This window comes from Globicephala melas, chromosome 4 (genome assembly GCF_963455315.2).
Source record: "Globicephala melas chromosome 4, mGloMel1.2, whole genome shotgun sequence".
NCBI classification, from domain to species: Eukaryota; Metazoa; Chordata; class Mammalia; order Artiodactyla; family Delphinidae; genus Globicephala; species Globicephala melas.
In genome coordinates this window covers 87,685,782-87,708,954 of record NC_083317.1, presented here as the reverse complement: position 1 = coordinate 87,708,954, position 23,173 = coordinate 87,685,782, and the positions used below count along the sequence as shown (strand labels likewise).

At 39.9% G+C, this 23,173-nt stretch overlaps 1 protein-coding gene and 1 pseudogene across 3 annotated transcripts in view; both read left to right on the top strand.

Annotated features, from left to right (window-relative positions):
- The window catches only part of KCNMB2 (potassium calcium-activated channel subfamily M regulatory beta subunit 2), a 252,881-nt gene extending 249,615 nt beyond the window's left edge, over positions 1-3,266 (top strand). For all 3 annotated transcript variants that reach the window (XM_030863238.2, XM_060297604.1, XM_060297603.1), the window contains one exon: positions 2,645-3,266. In XM_030863238.2, coding sequence (XP_030719098.1) covers positions 2,645-2,929 — 285 coding nt within the window. In that variant the 3' untranslated portion in view covers positions 2,930-3,266. The remainder of the gene's footprint in view (positions 1-2,644) is intronic.
- A 12,806-nt stretch (positions 3,267-16,072) lies between these two features.
- LOC115853450 (tubulin polyglutamylase complex subunit 2 pseudogene) lies at positions 16,073-16,953 on the top strand (annotated as a pseudogene).
- Positions 16,954-23,173: the final 6,220 nt, after the last annotated feature.

Below are 23,173 nucleotides of genomic sequence, written 5' to 3'. Positions count from 1 at the left end.
CTAAAAACACAAGGGCAGAGAAATCTTTTCTCTACCAGTAACGTGGAGTTGCATTTCTAAGTGCCTGGCCCTGAGGACCCACACCCGATCATGTATGGGACACACCTCATCTGGCCAGTCCAAACGTGCATTTGAGACCCTGATGACTAGAAGCTTTAATAAAGCAGCTCCTGTATTACAACCTTGCTAGATGGTCTCAAAAGTAATGTATATCGCATTGTATTTGGAAGAATCTTATATAGTGACAAAATTATTGTCACTGGCTGATAAATGTTTCTCCAAAAAAAATTTAAAAGCCAAATCAAGTCACAACAGCATAAGAAAAGGAAAAACTCCATTTTTAATGGAATTCCATTTTTATTGAGACCATTTCAATAACTTAGTACTGTTAGCCACTAAAACTACCACTATAAACTCTCTTGGCACCAAAATATAAAGAAACCTGATGCATTCATACGCTAAATTGGCTCTTTTTTAATTCAACCACAAATGACTTCTTTAAATTTTTTTACTGTTTTTTGAATCAAAGCATTAAAAAAATTGTAGACATGATCTAACAGTGCTGAAGAAGGAAAAATATAAAGGTATCCCCTTACTTCTTTAAACTCTTTCAATCCAGCATCCAACCAGTAGAAAATGTATCATGGCAGTCATAGACCAATTTTCATACTAAGTTATAACTCACTGAGAAATTCTGCTTTCTTGGAGATACTTTCAGACCCTTAATGTTGTGCTAGTACCAGCTCTCTGTACTAACCACATTCATGAGTGTACTCACATTTATTCTTAGCTGATTAAATATGAGGTTGTCAACCAGCCCTTGTATGAGAATATTAAGCCTTGTTTATGATAAATATCAGCATGCTCATCCTCCATTCTTAACTAATTGAAGAATCTTCCTGCTGTTTATAAACAAATAATCCGGTGATTACAGCACAGTGAAAAAAAGCAAGTGCCAGTATACCCACTAAAAAGTCAGGGGAAAGAGTCATTCAAACATACTCCATTAGCAAAACTCATTCCATTTCTTTTATATTTTCTTCCTGTGAAATATACAAATCTAAATTGGTTCTGGAATCCAAGGTCCTACCCACAAGCTCCCATCAGTATAGCTCAAAGTTCACCAACAGCCCACCTCATCCGTATCTCTACATACAGTTGCGTGAGTTGTGTACTGTACAATCCTAGGGGTACCAGTGACATTGTAAAACTCATAGATGTCAATATTTAAATCACAACTTATAAACTGGTAGTAGCAGTAAAATATGTGGGGTTTTTTTCATAAAATCAGTGTACTATCACAATTTTTCAACAGAGAATAACAGTGTTTTGATGAGGGGGCATAGTTTTCTAATTCACATTAAAACATGAGATTAGCAGTGATCTTGTCACAAACCATTTTAATTCAGGTAAATCAATTAATCATTTGATAATGTATATAACAAAGGATAGGAATTTTTTTCCTATTGGGAGGCACCTTACCATAAAGAGGGCAAAGACTTAACCAAGGGCCCACACATCTCCCAAAGAAGTTACTTAAATCACTTTTTTCCTCACTTTTTAAAAAGTTAAATGCATTGTTATATCAGTTTTGTCACTGTTCACATACAGACCAAGGAAGAGGTTCACAGAGATTTCATCTCCTCAAAGACTGATCTATAAATTAGGAAAATATACGCAAAAACATATCCAATAAGTAATAAAAAGAAAAACTACAAAGTTCTTTAATTCCATCTGTAACCAGAGAAGAGGGAGGGAGAAGAGAAGGAGAAAGGAGAACAGGAAGAGGGAATAGAGGGGAAAGTAACATAGAGAGGTGAGGGCTGGCAGGCAGGGCAGGGCAGGGAAGGAAAAGAGAGATACAAAGAAAGAAATCAGAGGATGTAAGTGTGTAGGAAAAAAAAGGAGAGGCATATACAAGAGATATAGCAAGAAAGATAGCAGGTGAAAAAATCAAAGAAAAGTTATTGTAAATTCTCAGATGAGTGCTGGTTTAAGAGTAAACTGAATTGATTCTGCTTTATGTTTCCTTGCTTTATGGAAAAAGTTACCTTGTCAACATTAACTGGGCATGAACCATTTATCACAGCTCTTTATTCAATATCTCTACACTTTCTGAGATTCTTTTTTAGCAGCTCACCAGGGGTACAGCTGTCTTCTTGACTAGCAGCAAGGTGACCAAGGTGATTTGGCTGAAAAAAATGAAGCCAAGCTGAAAAGATAAGAGTTCCCTGAGATAACTGACAGCTGTGGACAGATACAAGACAGAAAGGTCGACACTCTGGTTCCATGGAAAAGTATGTTCAGTGGAGAATAACGAACACTCACCATGCTTAGCTGTGGCAAAAGGAATCCACTGGAGTTATCCAATTGTTTTTTGGAGTCACCCAATTTTAATCAATATTTAAGCTATATGAGTGAGCTATCAAAGTACATCTTGGCCGGATACCTAAAAACATTGTTTTAATCAGTGTGTGAGTTCTTAGGGTTTCTAGAGGCACTAGTTTGAATATGAAAAGAAAAACCATCATGGTTATTTCACAGATCATTAAGTTGGCCTCAGTACTCCTCCTAGTACCACACACGCACACATACACACACACACAGAGTATCTTCTGGTGACGGTTTATCTCATTTTCCACAGTGCTCCTATATACCTAAGTGTGGAAAAAATTTTGAAGAATCCATGTCCCTGGTGAATGTTGTCATGGAAAACTTCAGGAAGTACCAACACTTCTCCTGTTATTCTGACCCGGAAGGAAACCAGAAGAGTGTCATCCTAACCAAACTCTACAGTTCCAACGTGCTGTTCCATTCACTCTTTTGGCCAACGTGTATGATGGCTGGGGGCGTGGCTATCGTTGCCATGGTGAAACTCACACAGTACCTCTCCCTGCTCTGTGAGAGGATTCAACAGATCAATAGATAAAAGCAAAGTGGATGAGATCATTTTCTTTAAAGCTCAAATACTGTTTTCTTTCATTCTTCACCAAAGAACCTTAAGTTTGTAATGTGCAGTCTATTATGAGTTCCTTAATATATTCTTATACGTAGAGCAATAATGCAAAAGCTGTTCTATATGCAAACATGATGTCTTTATTATTCAGGAGAAGAAATAACTGTTTTCTGTTGGTTGGGTTTTTTTCATAATCTTGGTTCAAAGCTGGAACTAGTACTTCCTTCTCTCCTTCCACCAAAATCAGGCTCAGTTATTCATTTGCCAAGCTTCGTGGAGGTATATAGACAATATCAGTGTGATAGGTCTGTGCTCAGAGTGGTCAGATTTCTTGAAGATATTTCTGCAATATTTTTCATCATTCATTGTTTACTAAAGCTGCAGCCAAAAATATTTTTTTTTCCTTACTCTATACTGAGCCCTGTAGCAAGTGAAGGTACCAGATTTCCTTTAGGACTTTAGGCATTTTCCTTGTATTTCTACCATATCACTGTAAAGAAGGGGGGAAACCCAGCCAGCTATTTTTCTTTTATTACTTTATACTCATACCTTTAGATTTTTTAACTGATTTCCAAAAAATAAGCTGTTTTCCTTAACCAATTCTATAATCTCTTCCTGTGCTTTAAATAGAAAGTGAACAGAGCCCTTTTCCATGTAAGACCCTGCTACTGTGTGAGGAAATAACATTTACAAGGAGTTTCATTACCTGTGAACTGACAATGTTGAATAGATGCTCCATTACAATCTGGGAAAGTCTATGTTACTAAGATATTTGTGTTAAAATCTTTATTCCATTTCAATTGAACTGTTAGATGGTAAAATTAAGATCCTACTTGCTGGTCAAGACTGGTGGACTGATTTCAATGGGTAAATCTATTGTGGCAAATTAACATATTGGAATATTGCTTTTGGGAATTTATGTTTAAATTAATGAGTATGTAGTTTCTCTTTCTGACAAGTACTCCCTGATGGGATTTTAAAGCTATATGCACAGAATATTTGTCTCCTCTACATGTTTTACTTTTCTATTTACAGTTCCCTTTTTTGTTGTTAGATTTTATACACACTTTTTTTTCCTGACACACACTTGAACTGAATAACAGATTTAAAGGAAGCCTTTGTTCACACTGACATTAACTTCTTGTGTTTGGAGGTGGGGGTGGGGGTGGGGGAATGAGGAATTGGTTTTAAACAAAAACATTCCGTCTTTTATTTAACATCAATATCAGAAGAAGACAAACATCTATCTTTCTCATCTATTTAAGTAACTTTTTCTAATGTAGTATCAAGGTATTGCAGAATTTTACAAATCATATTTGTGGAACAAATGGTGACATTAATCTGATGAAGTAGAAAGTATTCTGCAATATTGTAATACACAGTTTGACTTTTCATAAATAAATCCATAGGGTATAATCAGGACTTCAAATGTGTAATTAAAACTTAAAAGAAAATCCATTATATCAGCAAGATTTGAATACCTCTTACACTCTAAGCTGGCAAGCCCATGGCAGGCCAAAAACCTATGATTCACTATTTTTAAGCTTATTTAAAGAGATTATAAAGAAAGTTCCCTTTTTAACACCCAAACACATACACACAATATTATGAATACTTGGAAAATATGATGGAAAGCTCAATTCTTACTCCACCTTAAAAACATAATTCTGAAGATGATAGAGAAATCTTTGTGACTACAGAGCTAAAAATTTACAACCTTTAATGTTCCTTGGGCTTCCTTCAAGTGATCCAAGGGTGAAACATATGCAAGTATTATTATATGAGTTACTTTTTATTTTCTTCTGGATTTTTAATTAAAGATTCCCAACTGATGTATCAGATAAGATTGTAGAAATCTCAAAATAATGACACCAAAAAGAAGTTAACTAATGCCTTCTTGAATTCCAATAAAGCAACAGCCCCTTAAAGTAAGTTAAATGTATATGCAATTAAATACTCATTATTAAAGGAGAAAGAACTGGGGCTAGTAATAATGTTTTAAATGCTTTGCATGTGTTAACTAACAATGTTTATAACAACCCTATTAGAGGGAGCACTATTATTATCCTATCCTACAGTTGAGAATGTTGAAGCTCAGAGATGTTAAGTAGCTTCCCCAAGGTTACACAAACACTAAGATGACACAGAGCTGAGAAAGTACCCAGCTTGCAGCTTTCCCATTGTGGTAACCATTTACACGGCTTTGGGGTCTTTCAGATAACACTAATGAGGTCTGGAAGGGAAGCAGGACTGAACAGACAATTTTTAAGCTGAATCTGTTCCACCCTTTCACATTTGCAGGAACTATAAGGAATAATACAAAGTATACCACTGACTTCTCTCTTAAGAATGAATTTGTAATCTACTGGAAGGGTTGAGATAATACATACGAAAAAATAGAGAACAGCTAGGTCTTTAATCCACATCAATGCGGATAATATCTAAAGAGGGTTGGTATGAGGCTTAACTGGGAGGTATTAAGTAAAATGCCTAGCACTGTATATAGCATATAATAGATGCCTACCAAGTGGTAATTATTACTATTAATAGCAAAATGTATAAGTCATATTAATAGTATTAGTATAACCACTAGTAGTATATGGTCTCTTGGAGCTAGAATAGCTTAAAACATCGTTTTGCCCAAAACTCACACCAATGCATAAATCCCTTCTAATCCTTAGCAGGGATCATCTAGCCATAGGGACAGTTACTACTTGAATCCTACCAGAAGTGAGACAGGTTACCAGTTAATAAAACAATGCTAAAAATTTTCCTGATAACTCTTTGAAATCTGCCTCCCTATATCTACTCACTAAATCCACACAAAACCAGATCAATACTCTTGTCACTAACTTATTCTATTAGTGTTATTTTATTTAAAAATGGAGGGAGGGTAGGGAAAGAGCAACTTCCATTTGTTTAGAGTAAAAGACCATAGAAAATAACTCATTCATCCAGAATTATGACATAAATGAAAATTTATAAAGGTAGCATAAATGACATCAACTTTAAAAGGTTAATAATATAATTGTTAGAACCTAAACATTCATGAATTAATTAAATTGATAAGTTAGCTAAACCCTTTAATGCCCATGTGAATTTTATACCTCTCAAGTATGATTTGGCTTTCTGCAAAGTAACACTATCTGAAATTTTACATTATGTCCTTATTCAACTTTATGACAACAAACTAAGTTGTCTAAGTAACCAGATTACTTAGGAGCATAGATGTTTTCCTAACAAAATGTTGCTACAATTGTGCCATGGGTTCATCTTGGCTAAGGTACCATTCTCCAGTGCAATGCCAAGGAATTGGAAGGAAATGTCATTCTGTGCATTCTTGTAGTGACTTTATGAGCAAATGTTTCATTTAGGTAGGAAGAGAAGTTGTTCTCTCAAACAATATAATCACTTAATTAGGGCTTCCAGATCTGTTCTTCAGCCAAGTTCTTCTAAAACAAATTTAATCCCCAAGCCCTTGCAAACTGTAATATGACTTGTTATCAACATAGTATGAGATCAGGCTATGGAGAAAGCTTCAAGGTTCTCTCCCCAATCCCACTACCTATTAGCACAATTAGCAGTACCATAAGTTTTCGTAGGTAGAAGTCACAACATCTCTTTATAAAAATCTCTCCTCCCCCTCCTTGGTGTCTCTCTCTCTCTCTCTCCACCCCCCTTTCTCTTAGCTCTATTTCTTCTCTTGTTTAAACTCCATACACCAGCAAAGATGATCCCCAGCCATTACATGTTCACGAAATCCCTTGTGTCTATAATCAAAACAGGAGAAAAACCCAGCATTCATATCAGTCCTCAAAAATGCCAGTTCTCTTTGTATCACTTGTATACTACCGGGCCCATCCCCGTAATGACTGACAGCAGGGCACATTATCTGCAGGCCCACCAGGTGGCAGTCAAATAATTCCCCAGATGTAAAAACATGTGTGTGAAATAAGAGAGGAAGGGGTGCTTGGCAAGCAAAAACAACAGATGCCCACTACAGGCAACTTGGACAAACTCATACCAGATTCTTCTGCCAACACAGCTTTTGGTTGGAGAAAAAGTGCCACACATATGGGAAGGAAAAACTAGTGTTACTGAGAGAGTAAAGGAGTAAAAAGAGCTGGCGCTCAAATTTTACCTTGCAATTTTTCTATGAATCCTCTAATTATCTCATAAAATTTTTTTAATTCTGGTTTTCACTCAATGAGAGATACAGGAATATTTTGATTTCAGTCAGAGAGGTTCCCTTAGGGTCAACTGACACCATGCTAAGAGGAAAGAATTGATAGGAAACAGAAACAAGTTTAAAAGAAGGGAGGGTAGTGATAATATATGGGGAAAGGAGATTTGGAATTAGAAAATCTAATTTAAGCAACTATTGCTATTCATCAGTTACTAGAGAATTTCTCTGTGTTTTTCTTAAGGGCCTTCTCCTTCGAGGTTAATAAATACCTATTTAGACTAGCACAGATTCTGTTGTCCCATTTATTGCTTGTTTTGGAGTAAATTCATTTAAGGAGCATGTGAAGAGATGAATGGGTAGTTCTCCCTACCCTTTAGGTTTTTCACACATCATAACATTTAAGAAAACGGTTCCTTCTTAGACCATGCAGTGAGAGAGCTGGTCACAGAGACAGCAACAGGAAGCATCACTCACCATCTGAAATACTATGGTGACTTCAACATCTAGACATCCATATAATACCCTCAACTTAGGTCTGTCCAAACTCATCAGCCTCCTCCAGTTAGAGAATCATCAAAGCTCTGCTCTTTTATTTGCTGCACTAAAATCCAGCAGCAGTTTGTAAGGCAGCTGCAAAGCCTGACACTTAGCTCCTTCCCATGGTGAGCAAACAGACTGTCCTGGTGCCATCCTTGAGCATGAAAGAAGTATCATTTCAGAAAAATTAACAGTATCCGTCTCTAACCAAAAGCATTCAGCTGCTGTAGCTGACATGTAGCAATGCTGAGAAGAAAGCAGTGATTGGGGACTCATACTACATGTAAAATATATTCCTTCCTTTCCAACAGTTCTGACACATACAGAATTTAGTGCAAATACTACACTTAGGTCCATCTCTAGAAAGTCATAATCAGCTGGGAAATTTCAGCTTTTCTAGGAACAGAGAGTGCCCTAAATATAGCTTGGGCAACTGTTAATGGAAATCCCAGGAGCCAGGTCCAGCTCAGCCAGTCGAGGCCACGCAAAACAAACTGGTTTGTTGCTAACACCAACAAAGAGGCCTTCCAACTCTCAATTTCTTTGAAAATGTCACACTATCTGGCTGAATAAATAACCCTTGAATACTAACAACACTCAAGTTATCCTGGCAAACACCCAAGACTATTTAGAAGATTCTACCTGGTGTCTGTGAGAAGTCACATGTCCAAATCATCCAACAGTGGAAATCACTCCACTTCTAAGAATGAAGTCTTTTAATAGCTGAGTAGCCTCAGAAACTCCCAGCATTTACCACTAAATTCAAAAAAACCACTGAGACTGGAACAAAGGGGCCCTTTGGAAGACCAGGTAAAGCCAGCAGTTTACTTTACCTCTGATATCAGTGTAGTTTGTGGTCCCTGAACAGCAGCCACTGGGCAAACTACAAGCTACCTTCACATAGTCATTCCCCCCATTTCCACTTCTATTTTGTGTAAAGTAGGAAATCAAACCCAACACAACCCTGACATTGGTAGGCATCAAGGCCTGCTAAAAGGAAGAGGCTTTCATTCAGCAATAGACGTAGACCAGCCTGATGTTCTGCCTTTATTTAGGAAAATTTACATCCCAAGACCTAGTAACAGTTTGCTGCTGCAAATGACTTGGATCATGGAGTGAAATGGCCCTTCAAGTCTTTTTCCCACTGTCATCCCCACACCTCTTATGCTTCAGCCATCTAATTAATCCGCGGTCATCCCTAATGTTCTAAATTATTTCACACTTCTGGGCTTTTGCATTTACTGTCTCCTCTGCCTGAGACTCCTTTCTCTGATCTCTCTTCTATTCATCCAGCTAACTAATACTCATTCTTCAAGATTAGCTCAAACTTCGTCTGCACCAGATGATTCAGGTCCAGAGTAGATGCCTATCTTCTGTGCTTCAATAACATCCCATTGCACCCTTCTATAAAAACACTTATCACACCACATGATAGTCGTGGTTTATTTCTCTAGTAGTCCTACAAGTTTCTTGAAGACATGGATTTATTTTATTCATCTTCATTTTATTATGCGTGTATATTCTCAGCCCCTAGTACAATTCCTGGCATATAGGAGGGCTCAATAAATGATACTTAAATGAATAAACAAATAATTGAATTACTAATAAAAAGTAGGCAAATTAAGCAGATTTCTCTGTATTGTGACTTGAATATCTTCCCAAAGAACAAAAATACCTGAAAAGCCACCAGGAGAGATCAGTACCTTTTAGTGTAGATTTTTGTGACCTGACAGTAAAAGTGCAGATGGCCCTGAGCAATGCTGGCTTTCTCAGCCAATAATTCCTCATCACACTAAAGTACCCTATAACCATCTATCACCCCAGAAACGTAAGAGCGGAGCTATAGAAGAACATAAAAGGTAAATTCTGGTAAGAGACAATTGGAGTCTTAAATTTACAGAATGGAATAATGCCCAAGAGGGGGAAGGTCTAAATAAATGATTAGCACACAGGCTTTGGGAACATTCAGACCTGAGTTTGAATCCTGATTCCACTACTCACTAGCTGTGAGATTCAGGAAAATGTATTTAACTTACCTTGCATCAGTTTCTTCATCTGGAACACAGGAATAGTAACACCCAAATCATAAGATTAAATGAGATAATATATAAAATGCTTATCAAAATGTCTAGCACATAATAAACACTCATGAAATGACAGCAATTGTTTTATGATGATTAATAATAAAAGGCAGGGGACTTCCCTGGTGGAGCAGTGGTTAAGAATCCGCCTGTCAATTCAGGAGACACAGGTTCGAGCCCTGGTTCTGGGAAGAGCCCACATGCCATGGAGCAACTAAGCCTGTGCACCACAACTACTGAGCCTGGCTCTAGAGCCCGCGAGGCACAACTACTGAAGCCCACGCGCCTAGAGCCCGTGCTCCGCAACAAGAGAAGCCACTGCAATGAGAAGCCCATGTACCACAGTGAAGAGTAGCCCCCGCTCTCTGCAACTTAGAGAAGGCCCGCGCACAGCAAGGAAGACCCAATGCAGCCAAAACTAAATACATAAATAAATAAACTTTTCTAAAAATAATAATAATAGTAAAAGGCAGAGACTATTATCATTTTTACGACCGGGAACTGGAAGTTTTGAGGCAAAGGAATGCAAGTTGGGTAATAAAGATTAAGACAAGCTTCATCCCTCCTACAATTTTTCTGAGGACTGGCCCCAGCCTCAGCACTTCCAAATGAAACCTCATAACTAAGGTCAGTTCCTGGGACATTTGAAAGCATTCCTGTCAACAGAGGAATGCAGATGGGGAGTCAAGAGATTGATTTGAGATATTATATCACATGCTCCCTAGTTTCTTTGGAGGAGAAACCTCTGAAGAAGATTCTGTTCACTCCCCACAAGTGGTAAGAAAAGGGATTCAGTCCTCATATAGAACCTCATCTAGGCAGTGTGTGAAATTCCAGAAAACTTCTTTAAAATGGAGGCATAAGAGGCTGAGTGAGCAAGCATCTGAGTTTAAGGGCTCCAGAGAGCCACCCATAAAGGAAACAAGGGGTGCAGGGAGAGACTCAGAGGAGGAGGAAAAAGTGAATGTATACACTTAAACCAGAGGCACTAAGACCAAGGCTACATTCAAGGAGTGCCAGACACTCAATCCAACTCCTGTTTCTTGCTAGAAAAGAATGGAGGAACTGACTCTGATTAACCACACACCTTATCCAAATATATTGACATTTTTACACAAAGGATTACCAGGCACTTACTTTAACTTGAGACTAAGGACATAAACATGAACTATCAACTCAGAAAACGAAAATGTTTATCCCTTACTTTCTATCTCCAATTTCCAGCAAACTGGAACGAGTAAGAAGAAAATGACCTAATATGTGGCTAAATAGCATCACACTGGAAACATTTTTATTCTCCACCCCACCCCCAAAGAAAGGATGGCTATAAGTGGAACACTTCAGACCCTCAAAAAACATAATGTGTATACTCTGGAGCTCTGGTGTGTCAGGAAAGGACCACAGTGCTTAAGATGTCTACACATAAACATACACACTCGCCCTTCTGGAAGAAATAGCTTATTCAAGTATTTTACCAGGCAGGGCTCATCCGCTTCCTAACTGAGTCATTATCATGTAGTGGCTCTGTTCTAGAAATTTTAAAGGGAAGAAAGTGGGGAGAAGGTAGAGGACAGAAGTTCCAGAAACTCTTTCTTCTCACAAATAAGGTATAACCTGATTTCTATTGCAATTGAGCCAGAATAGCAAACTGGTGTTCAGAGAAAAGGTGATGTTTTTCTGCCTAAAATAAAACCACTAATATACCCAGACATCAGCATAATTGACCGGAAATTAGTTAAAACAGCAGAGAGCTGGAAAAAACACAACACAGAGGGTGTCCTGCCATCATCTGGGATCATTTTTCCCCCATCGCTTACCACATGCTTAAAAGAGGTGGGAAAGCAAATTGCCAACCACAGCAGAACATGACAAGCCCCCTGCTGCTCTCTGTGTCCTCGAGCTGCTCCTTCAGTCTGTTCAACCAAGTTCTGGCTGCGGCTGCCCCAGGGATATTACAAGGGCTTGACTCATTTATACGTATGTCACGTTGTCAGGGTTTTCTCCCAAACAGGTAAAATATGCCACAAATCGTGTAATAAAATATGGCACAATTTGTCACATTTGCAACATTTCCAAATGTCAGTGTCATCTCCCTGGCAAACAAGAGAGGGAAGTGGGTTTTAAAAAATCTGGCCAAAAATGGTTCTGCTCTCTGTATTAAGAGGTTGTTCTGTGGCAGGGTCCTTTCCTGGTATGACTTACAGTACTGTTTTGGGAGTGCTCTCACCAGAGCATAAAAGGAGGAAGAGAAAAACCTCAGGAAGATTCGCTGTAGGCACTGAAGATGTCCAGTGAATAAATGTGAATTATTACTACCTAAAACTTAATTTTACAGAGTTAGGTTAGATGCTTAGCACATGGTCAAAAATAATGTAAAGGGAGATGACCATAGTGACAGGTGATGCAAAAACGAAAGGATCGAGAAAAACGACCAGGCGGTAGCAGAGCCTCTGAGAATTCACCTGCAAAGCAAGCACTGCCTTGACAAATGGGATTTGGTGTCATCTATGCCTGTGTCCCATTGCTATGTTAAACATCTGTCCAAGTATCAGTAACCAGTAAAAAATACAGAAAAGAACATTATACATCATGATTTGAGATATGTCAGATTTCTATAACAGAGACATATAACATGAAGAAGATATTATACCTTCTTTTAAAAAGAACACTTGTGGAGAGGCCCTATATCACTTGGTATAGGCATTCAAATGTATTTTGGGGGGGACAGTGTGGTGTGATGAGAGAAGCACTGGACATGGAGCCAGTGGACCTACTCCTTGCCTCAGCTCTTCCTCTTTCCAGCTAAAAGACAAGCCCCCTAACCTCTCTCCATGTCTCGATTTTCTCCCTTACAAGGTGATGGTGAAAATAATACCTTTCCTCCTCACCTCAGATGGTTATTATGAAGATCAAATGAGATTATGTGCTTGAAAACATTTCATATACTTTGCACAGCTTTTTTTCCCTTTTCCCAAGGAATTCCATCCATGCCAATGGCTTTAAGACCTTCAAATATCAACTGATATTCCAAAATTTGCATATTTAGCTGTGGGCTCTTTCCTAGGTCTCAAAGCTCTATCTTTATTTGCCTCTGGATATCTCCACCTGGGGAGTCTTCAGGCATTTACAACTCAATATGTCCAGTGGAAATGGCCCTCTTTCTAAACCCACACAAACACTTTTGCTCACACGTACCTCCACCCTCCCTGCCATTCACGCTGAACCTCTTGCTTTCCTTGGTACATGATCCAACCACACTGTCACCATGTTGCACTGACCCTATGCCCTAAGCATCTGTGAGGTCAGCCCCTTCTTTTCTATCCACACTGTCACTCTCCTAGTAGCTATAGCCTCAGAATCAGTCTTCCTACCACCAATCTCTCCACTGCCCCCACCTTCTCTACACCAGAAGGAACTTTTACAAATAGATATCTGATCATATCCCACCCTGAGGAGAACTGTGAAATGACTTCCCGTTGCCTTTGTGATGAAGCTCAGATACCGTGACTTGACCTTCAAGTGCTTCATGAATTCATCCCACGTTCCATTTCCAGCCTCATCTTCTCCTACCCACATCCCACTCCCCAAGCCGTCCTGTTCTAGCCATATTGAGCTATTTCTTCAAACACACCAAACTTTCTCAAGCCTCTGTGCCTTTGCCCCTGCTCTCTGCCTAGCCTTCCTCCTAGTGTCAGCAGAGGGATTGGTAAAAGCATGGACTCTGGAAACCAAATGCCTGGGTTCATACCCTGTCTCTGCCCTGGGCATGATACTTGTCTCATTTGGGGTTCACCCAAAAGCAGACTCTGAGACAAAGAGCCAGCAGTTTACTTGGAGGTTCAGAAAATACCAGTAGGGGAGTGGGGAAGTATACAACATGATGATTTGATGCATATATATACTGCAAAATCATTACCAACAACAGGGTTAGTTAACACCTTCGTCACCTCACATAATTACCATTTTGTGTCTGTGTATGGTGAGAATATCTACAGTCTACCTTATTAGCAACTGTCAAGTATATAATACAGTATTGTTAACTATAGTCAACATGTTGGACATTAGATTCCCAGAACTTATTCATCTTATAACTGGAAGTCTGTACCCTTTGACCAACATTTCCCCATTTCCCCCACATCCCAGTCCCTGGAAATTACCATTCTACTCTCTGTTTCTGTGAGTTCAGATATTCTAGATTTCACATATAAGTGATGTCATACAATATTTGTCTTTCTCCGACTTATAACACTGAGCATGATGCCCTCAGGGTCCATCCATGTTGTCAAAATGGCAGGATTTCCTTCTTTCTCATGGCTGAATGATATTCCATTATATATATATATATATATTTTAATATATGTATATAAAATATATGTATTATATATATTATATATATATATATGAAATGGATCTAGAGTCAGGATTTATGGGCCTAGGAATTGAGGAATAGAAATGGGAGTAGCACCATTCACTATTAGCCCTAATTATCCACAAGCAAATTTTTGCTTCTCATCCCCATGACCTCCCATCCCCAGCAGACTTCTGCTCTGCTAGTCTAAAGGACTAAGTTTTAAAAGGAGGAATGCTTGAAGTATCTGAAATACAACAATGATTAAGACATAATATCATATGTCACATCTATACATATATCTCACATCTTCTTTATCCATTCAACTGTAGCCAGACACTTAGGCTGTTTCCATATCTTGGCTATTGTGAATAATGCTGCAGTGAACATAGGAATGGAGATATCTCTTGGAGATCCTGATTTCATTTGCTTTGGATATATACCCAGAAGTGGGATTGCTGGGTTATATGGTAGTTCTATTTTTAATTTTTTGAGGAAACTCCATAATGTTTTCCATAGTGGCTATAAGATACTCTCCTAGCTCCAAAGCATATTCCTATCATGGCATTTGCCATATTCCTTTTGACTATTTTTTATTACATTTTTATGGGTCTTTCTTTTCTATCAAGCAGTGTCTTGAAGGGAATTCTTGTCAAATTCTATGCCTAGGACTTCTCTCCACCTGTCAATGCAGGGGACACGGGTTCAAACCCTGGTCCAGGAAGATCCCACATGCCACAGAGCAACTAAGCCCATGCACCAAAACTACTGAGCCTGTGCTCTAGAGCCCGTGAGCCACAACTACTGAAGCCTGCACGCCTAGAGCCCATGCTCCACAACAAGAGAAGCCACTGCAATGAGAAGCCCGCGCACTGCAACAAAGAGTAGCCCCCACCCACTGCAACTAGAGAAAGCTCACGTGCAGCAACGAAGACCCAATGCAGCCATAAATAAATAAATAAATTTATTATTAAAAAAAAATTCTATGCCTAGCACAAAGTGAGCACTCAGTGTTTGTAAAATTGAGTTGAACTAAGTTGTCTTTCATAAAACTTGCTTTCTTTTTATGCCAAAAAAGGAAAGAAAATGGGAGTTAGAGCTAGAAAAAGAAATAAAAAAAGAAGAGAAAGGAGGTGTGTATTCAAAATGCATTAATAGTAGGGGCTCAGTTAGTATTTTCCGAATAAAATAATAAGAGACTATGAAATGAGCACTAGTACGTATCAGGCATTATGCGAAGCACTTAAAATACAACAATGATTAAGACAAAGTCCCTGCCCCAAAAAAGATTACAGAGGGAACACACAGATTAATGAATAAAAGGAATAGATATCACTGAGTTAATAGCGGTAGGGAAGAGACAAGGACACCCAAGGATAGTCACCAGTTCAGGTCAATGCTCTTTAACCAATTTACAAGTGCTAAACAATCACAACCAAAACTGACCTATACTCTGAAGTTTGGGGAACTTCCCTGGTGCCTTGATAGCACATGTTTCCTACTTGGATACTAAATATTTCCAGTTCTATGAGGTCAACTCGACACATTAGAAAATACTACACGGAAACAACCGCCACTAGGGGCGTCGCGCCGAGGCCGTCCCGCCCCGGTCTCTACACCCGGCCCGATTGGCCGCACGGCGCTGAGGCCCGCCCCCGCTTCCGCGGCCAGCCCCGGAGGGGCGGGAGGGTCCGGGCGGTGGAGTCGCTGTGTCCCGGCGGCGTGGCGTGGAGCACCCGCCGGGGCCGCGGGAACAAGCGCCCCGCGGAACTGCTACTCCCAGAGCAGCCCGGGCCCCCCATCTCCGCCCCGCCGCGCTCTCAGGCGCCGAGCACTACAACTCCCGGCATGCCGTGAACTTGACGGCCGCGCCTCCAGGGTGGAGTCCGGCCCTCCCGGCCGCCCCGCTCTCCCGCCCCGTCCCCGCCGCTCTCCCGGCCGCGCGCGGAACGGGGACGCGAGCCATGGAGGAGACACCGACCCCGCTACTGGGCAGCCGCAAGCCGCACCTGGAGAAGCTGACCTTGGGGGTCACCCACATCCTAGCATCATCCCAAGGTGTGACAGAGGTGACCATCATAGAAAAGGCGCCTGCTGAATGTCACATGATTTCTTCATGGGAACAAAAAAATAACTGTGCTGCCTGAGGATCTGAAGAACTTTTACCTGATGACCTACGGCTTCCACATGACATGGAATGTGAAGCTGGATGAACACACCGTTCCACTGGGCAGCATGGCAATTAACAGCATCTCAAAACTGACTCAACTCAACCAGTCTTCCATGTGCTCTCTTCCTAACGCACCAACTCTTGCAGACCTGGAGGATGATACACAAGAAGCTAGTGAGAACCAGCCAGAGAAGCCTCACTTTGATTCTCGCAGTGCGATATTTGAGCTGATCCTTGCAACCTGAATGGGAAGGTTTGCCTTGCCTACAAAAGAGGTAAACCAGCATTAGCACAAGACACTGAGCTCTGGTTCCTGGACAGAGCGTTATACTGGCATTTTCTCACAGATAACTTTACTGCCTATTATCTCCTGCTTATCACCCACCTGGGCCTGCTCCAGTGGGAGTACGCCTTCACAGCTATGGCATTAGCCCACAGGCCAAGCAATGGTTCAACATGTGTAAACCCATCACCTACAACACAAACCTACTCACGGAAGAGACCGACTCCTTTGTGAACAAGCTAGATCCCAGCAAAGTGTTCAAGAGCAAGAACAAGACATTAATCCCCAAATAGAAAGGGCCTGTTCAGCCTGCAGGTGGCCAGAAAGGGCCCACGGGTCCTCCTTCCACCTCTAAATCCTCCTCTGGCTCTGGAAACCATGTCCGAAAATGAGCGCCCAGCTCCCCGCCAGCCCCACAGCGATGATTTCCAAGCACAGATGCCCCAGGCGTGGCCCAAGCCTCAGATTCTGTGTATGGAACCATAGTCCTCTCTCCATCCGAGTGACAAAATCCTAGGCCTTTTACTTCCATTGGCTTGAGCCAGGAGTTGGAAGGGCATACTCAACTCTCCCTAAGAATCCTTCTCTCATACCCCTTACAGCAGGTTGTGCCACCTACTAATTCTGGAAGCTGTGGAGAATGTAAGGTGTTGTGTAAGTGACTAAGTAGATCTATTAAGAGCTTTCTTTTCTTTCTACTCCAACCCCCTACCCCTCAGCAGTAATTAGAGAAGTCCCCCATAGAAACCACTGGTTTTGACCTATGAGGCATTAGAACTATGCTGCTCAACTGGTAGCACTTTTTTTTTACATCTTTATTAGAGTATAATTGCTTTACAATGGTGTGTTAGTTTCTGCAGGTAGCCACTTTTTAAAGAGCTAAATTTAAGCCATATTAAAAATGGGAGTATTCATGTGGCTAGTGGAGTCTGTATTAGCACAGAGATGATGAAACATTTCTATCATCACAGAAAGTTCTATTGGGCAGCACTGCATTAGAATACTTTTGCATTACCCTTCCTCAGATCAGTTAATTTTTGTTAAAGAATAATGATACCTTAATTTGATGGGTTATAATGTTCCATGAAAAACCTTGAATATCCATTTTTATGTTCTTTATATCCTTCACCACAAACAGATCTTGCTTTGCTCATTTTCAGTTTCCTATAAAGTTTCTCATCTTCATCAGTTTCCTATAAAGTTTCTTGTTTCCAGTTTTGTGATGTGATATTTGTACGTTTGCCAAAATTATCTTTCTCACTTTTTTTTTAAAGAAGAGGTGATTCTGCTGTACCATTAAAACCAAAACAAAACAAAACCTACCAAGCATTGCTTTGCCAGGACTCTTCATGCACAGTTTTGATGAAATCAGTCACTGTTGACAAGAGCTTCCACCTGCTCTGCCTACTCACAACTGCTCAACAATTCACGGGGTAGCAGAAAAGGATAGAGAGGAACCAAGTTGTCAAGGATAATAGCTGAGGTTTAGTCTTCCAGAAGCATTTTTCTGCCAAAAGTCATCAAAGGGAGAAACAGCAGTGCCAGATAAGAGATTCCAGCATTTGGCTCCTTCCCCAAGTCAGGGTTAGAAGGGGATTGAGAAGTTGTGTCATCTTCCACTGTGGTAGATGTCCTTCCTCTAGAGCTCATGGAGCCCCTGAATTATTTCTTAAGTCCTAGTCCAGTTCTCGATTTCACAAATGAAGCAGCAGAGGAGCCACGAAACAATGGTGCACTTCAAATCAGTGACAATCAGCTGGAATCCCCAAAGGGCTGTAGACAGAAGAGGGTTCTAATAAGGAAAGGTTTGAGACCTGCCTCAGGAGGAGCAGAGCATTCAAGAGCAGGAATGGCTACCTAATATATAGGACCCAGTGCAAAATGACAATGTGGGACCTTTTGTCCAAAAATCAGGTAAACACTACCATTAGAAGTACTAATATGCAGTAGCAATTCTCATATCAGACAAAATAGACTCTAAAATAAAGACTGTTATAAGAGACAAGGACACTACATAATGATCAAGGGATCAATACAAGAAGATATAACAATTGTAAATATTTATGCATCCAGCATAGGAGCACCTCAATACATAAGGCAAATACTAACAGCCATAAAAGGGGAAATCGACAGCAACACAATCATAGTAGGGGACTTTAACACCCCACTTTCACAATGGACAGATCATCCAAATTGAAAATAAATAAGGAAACACAAGCTTTAAATGACACATTAAACAAGATAGAATTAATTGATATTTATAGGACATTCCATCCAAAAACAACAGAATACACTTTCTTCTCAAGTGCTCATAGAGCACTGTCAAGGACAAATCATATCTTGGGTCACAAATCAAGCCTTGGTAAATTTAAGAAAATTGAAATCATATCAAGTATCTTTTCCAAATACAACACTATGAGACTAGATATCAATTACAGGAAAAAATCTGTAAAAAATACAAACACATGGAGGCTAAACAATACACTACTAAATAACCAAGAGATCACTGAAGAAATCAAAGAGGAAATCAAAAAATACCTACAAACAAATGACAAAGAAAACACGATGACCCAAAACTTATGGGATGCAGCAAAGCAGTTCTAAGAGGGATGTTTATAGCAGTACAATCCTACCTCAAGAAACAAGAAAAATCTCAAATAACCTAAGCTTACACCTAAAGCAATTAGAGAAAGAAGAACAAAAACACCCGAAAGTTAGCAGAAGGAAAGAAATCATAAAGATCAGAAATAAATGAAAAACAAATGAAGGAAATGATAGCAAAGATCAATAAACCTAAAAGCTGGCTCTTTCAGAAAAACAAAATTGATAAAGTATTAGCCAGATGCATCAAAAAAAAAAGGGAGGGGCTTCCCTGGTGGCGCAGAGGTTGAAAGTCCACCTGCCGATGCAGGGGACACGGGTTTGTGCCCCTGTCCAGGAAGATCCCACATGCTGCAGAGCGGCTAGGCCCGTGAGCCATGGCTGCTGAGCCTGCACATCTGGAGCCTGTTCTCTGCAACGAGAGAGGCCACAATAGTGAGAGGCCCGTGTGCCACAAAAAAAAAAGAAAAAAAGGGAGAAGACTAAATCAATAGAATTAGAAATCAAAAAGGAGATGTAATACTGACAATGCAGAAATACAAAGGATCATGAGAGATTACTACAAGCAATTATATGCCAATAAAATGGACAACTTGGAAGAAATGGACAAATTCTTAGAAAAGCACAACATTCTGAGACTGAACCAGGAAGTAATAGAAAATATAAACAGACCAGTAACAAGCACTGAAATTGAAACTGTGATTAAAAATCTTCTAAGAAACAAAAGCCCAGGACCAGATGGCTTCACAGGCGAATTCTATCAAACATTTAGAGAAGAGCTAACACCTATCCTTCTCAAACTCTTCCAAAATGTAGCAGAGGGAGTAACACTCCGAAACTCATTCTACGAGGCCACCATTACCCTGATACCAAAACCAGACAGAGATTCCACAAAGGAAGAAGACTACAGGCCAATATCACTGATGAACATAGATGCAAAAATCCTCAGTAAAACACTAGCAAACAGAATTCAACAGCACATTAAAAGCATCATACATCATGATCAAGTGGGATTTATCCCAGGAATGCAAGGATACTTCAATATACTCAAGTCAATGCGATAAACCATATTAACAAATTGAAGGAGAAAAACCATATGATCATCTCAATAGATGCAGAAAAAGCTGTTGACAAAATTCAACACCCATTTATGATAAAAACCCTCGAGAAAGTAGGCATAGAGGGAACTTGCCTCAACATAATAAAGGCCATATATGACAAACCCACAGCCAACATCATTCTCAATGGTAAAAAACTGAAACCATTTCTTCTAAGATCAGGAACAAGACAAAGGTGCCCATACTCACCACTATTATTCAACATAGTTTTGGAAGTTTTAGCCACAGCAATCAGAGAAGAAAAAGAAATAAAAGGAATCCAAATTGGAAAAGAAGAAGTAAAGCTGTCACTGTTTGCAGATGACATGATGCATAGAGAATCCTAAAGATGCTACCAGAAAACTACTAGAGCTAATCAATGAATTTGGTAAAGCAGCAGGAAACAAAATAAATGCACAGAAATCTCTTGCATTCCTATACACTAATGATGAAAAATCTGAAAGAGAAATTAAGGAAACACTCCCATTTACCACTGCAACAAAAAGAATAAAATACCTAGGAATAAACCTACCTAAGGAGACAAAAGACCTGTATGCAGAAAACTATAAGACACTGATAAAAGAAATTAAAGATAATACAAAGAGATGGAGAGATATACCATGTTTTTGGATTGGAAGAATCAACATTGTGAAAATGACTATACTACCCAAAGCAATCTACAGATTCAGTGCAATCCCTATCAAACTACCAATGGCATTTTTCACAGAACTGGAACAAAAAAATTCACAATTCATATGGAAACACAAAAGACCCCGAGTAGCCAAAGCAATCTTGAGAATGAAAAATGGAGCTGGAGGAATTAGGCTCCCTGACTTTAGACTATACTACAAAGCTACACTAATCAAGACAGTATGGTACAGGCACAAAAACCGAAATGTAGATCAATGCAACAGGATAGAAAGCCCAGAGATAAACCCATGCACGTATGGTCACCCTGTCTTTGATAAAGGAGGCAAGAATATACAGTGGAGAAAAGACAGCCTCTTCAATAAGTAGTGCTGGTGTGACTGAACAGCTACATGTAAAAGAATGAAATTAGAACACTCCCTAGCACCATACACAAAAATAAACTCAAAATGGATTAAAGACCTAAATGTAAGGCCAGACACTATAAAACTCTTAGAGGAAAACATAGGCAGAACATCTATGACATAAATCACAGCAGGATCCTTTTTGACCCACCTCCTAGAGAAATGGAAATAAAAACAGAAATAAACAAATGGGACCTAATTAAACTTCAAAGCTTTTGCACAGCAAAGGAAACCATAAACAAGACGAAAAGACACCCCTCAGAATGGGAGAAAATATTTGCAAATGAAGCAACTGACAAAGGATTAATCTCCAAAATATGCAAGCAGCTCATGCAGCTCAATATCAAAAAAACAAACAACCCTTGGGGCTTCCCTGATGGCGAAGTGGTTGAGAGTCCGCCTGCCGATGCGGGGGACGCGGGTTCATGCCCCAGTCTGGGAGGATCCCACATGCCGCGGAGCGGCTGGGCCCGTGAGCCATGGCTGCTGGGCCTGTGCGTTCGGAGCCTGTGCTCCGCAACGGGAGAGGCCGCAGCAGTGAGAGGCCCGCGTACCACAAAAAACAAACAAACAAACAAAACCCAATCCAAAAATGGGCAGAAGACCTAAATAGACATTTCTCCAAAGAACATATACAGATTGCCCACATACACATGAAGAATGCTCAACATCACTAATTAGAGAAATGAAAATCAAAACTACAATGAGGTATCACCTCACACCAGTCAGAATGGTCATCATCAAAAAATCTACAAACAATAAATGCTGGAGAGGGTGTGGAGAAAAGGTAACCCTCTTGCACTGTTGGTGGGAATGTAAATTGATACAGCCACTATGGAGAACAGTATGGAAGTTCGTTAAAAAACTAAAAATAGAATTACCATACAACCCAGGAATCCCACTCCTGGGCATATACCCTGAGAAAACCATAATTCAAAAAGAGTCATGTACCGCAATGTTCACTGCAGCTCTATTTACAATAGCCAGGACATGGAAGCAACCTAAGTGTCCATCAACAGATGAATGGGTAAAGAAGATGTGGCACATATATACAATGGAATATTACTCAGCCATAAAAAGAAACAAAATTGAGTTATTTTTACTGAGGTGGATGGACTGTCATACCGAGTGAAGTAAGTCAGAAAGAGAAAAACAAATACCGTAAGCTAACACATATATATGGAATCTAAAAAAAAAAAAAAAAAAAATGGTTCTGAAGAACCTAGAGGCAGGACAGGAATAAAGACGCAGACGTAGAGAATGGATTTGAGGACACGAGGAGGGGGAAATGTAAGCTGGGATGAAGTGAGAGAGTGGCATGAACATATATACACTACCAAATGTAAAACAGATACCTAGTGGGAAGCAGCCGCATAGCACAGGGAGATCAGCTTTATGTCCACCTAGAGGAGTGGGATAGGGCGGGTGGGAGGGAGATGCAGGAGGGAGGAGATATGGGGATATGTGTATATGTATAGCTGATTCACTTTGTTATACAGCAGAAACTAACACACCATTGTAAATCAATTATACTACAGTAAAGATGTTAAAAAAAAAAAAAAAGAAAGAAAATACTATGCAGTTCAGGTCTAGAAAAGAGTTTGTTCACTTCCACTAAGTCCAATCTGGACACAGTACGCAAAAGAGAAAAACAATCTCTTGGAAAGGTGTATTTTCTTAAAACTCTTCATGCACTGACATGTAACATTTGCTAAGGATTTATTTAGTGAAAGAAGCAAGGGAGAAGCCAGCATGTAGGGCTTGCTTCAAGCATATATGATGACCTCTTCTGTGGATACCAGTCAGCCTCTTTCCCAGCCACTCCTGTCATCACCAATGGGCTCATTAACAGTGGCCATGGT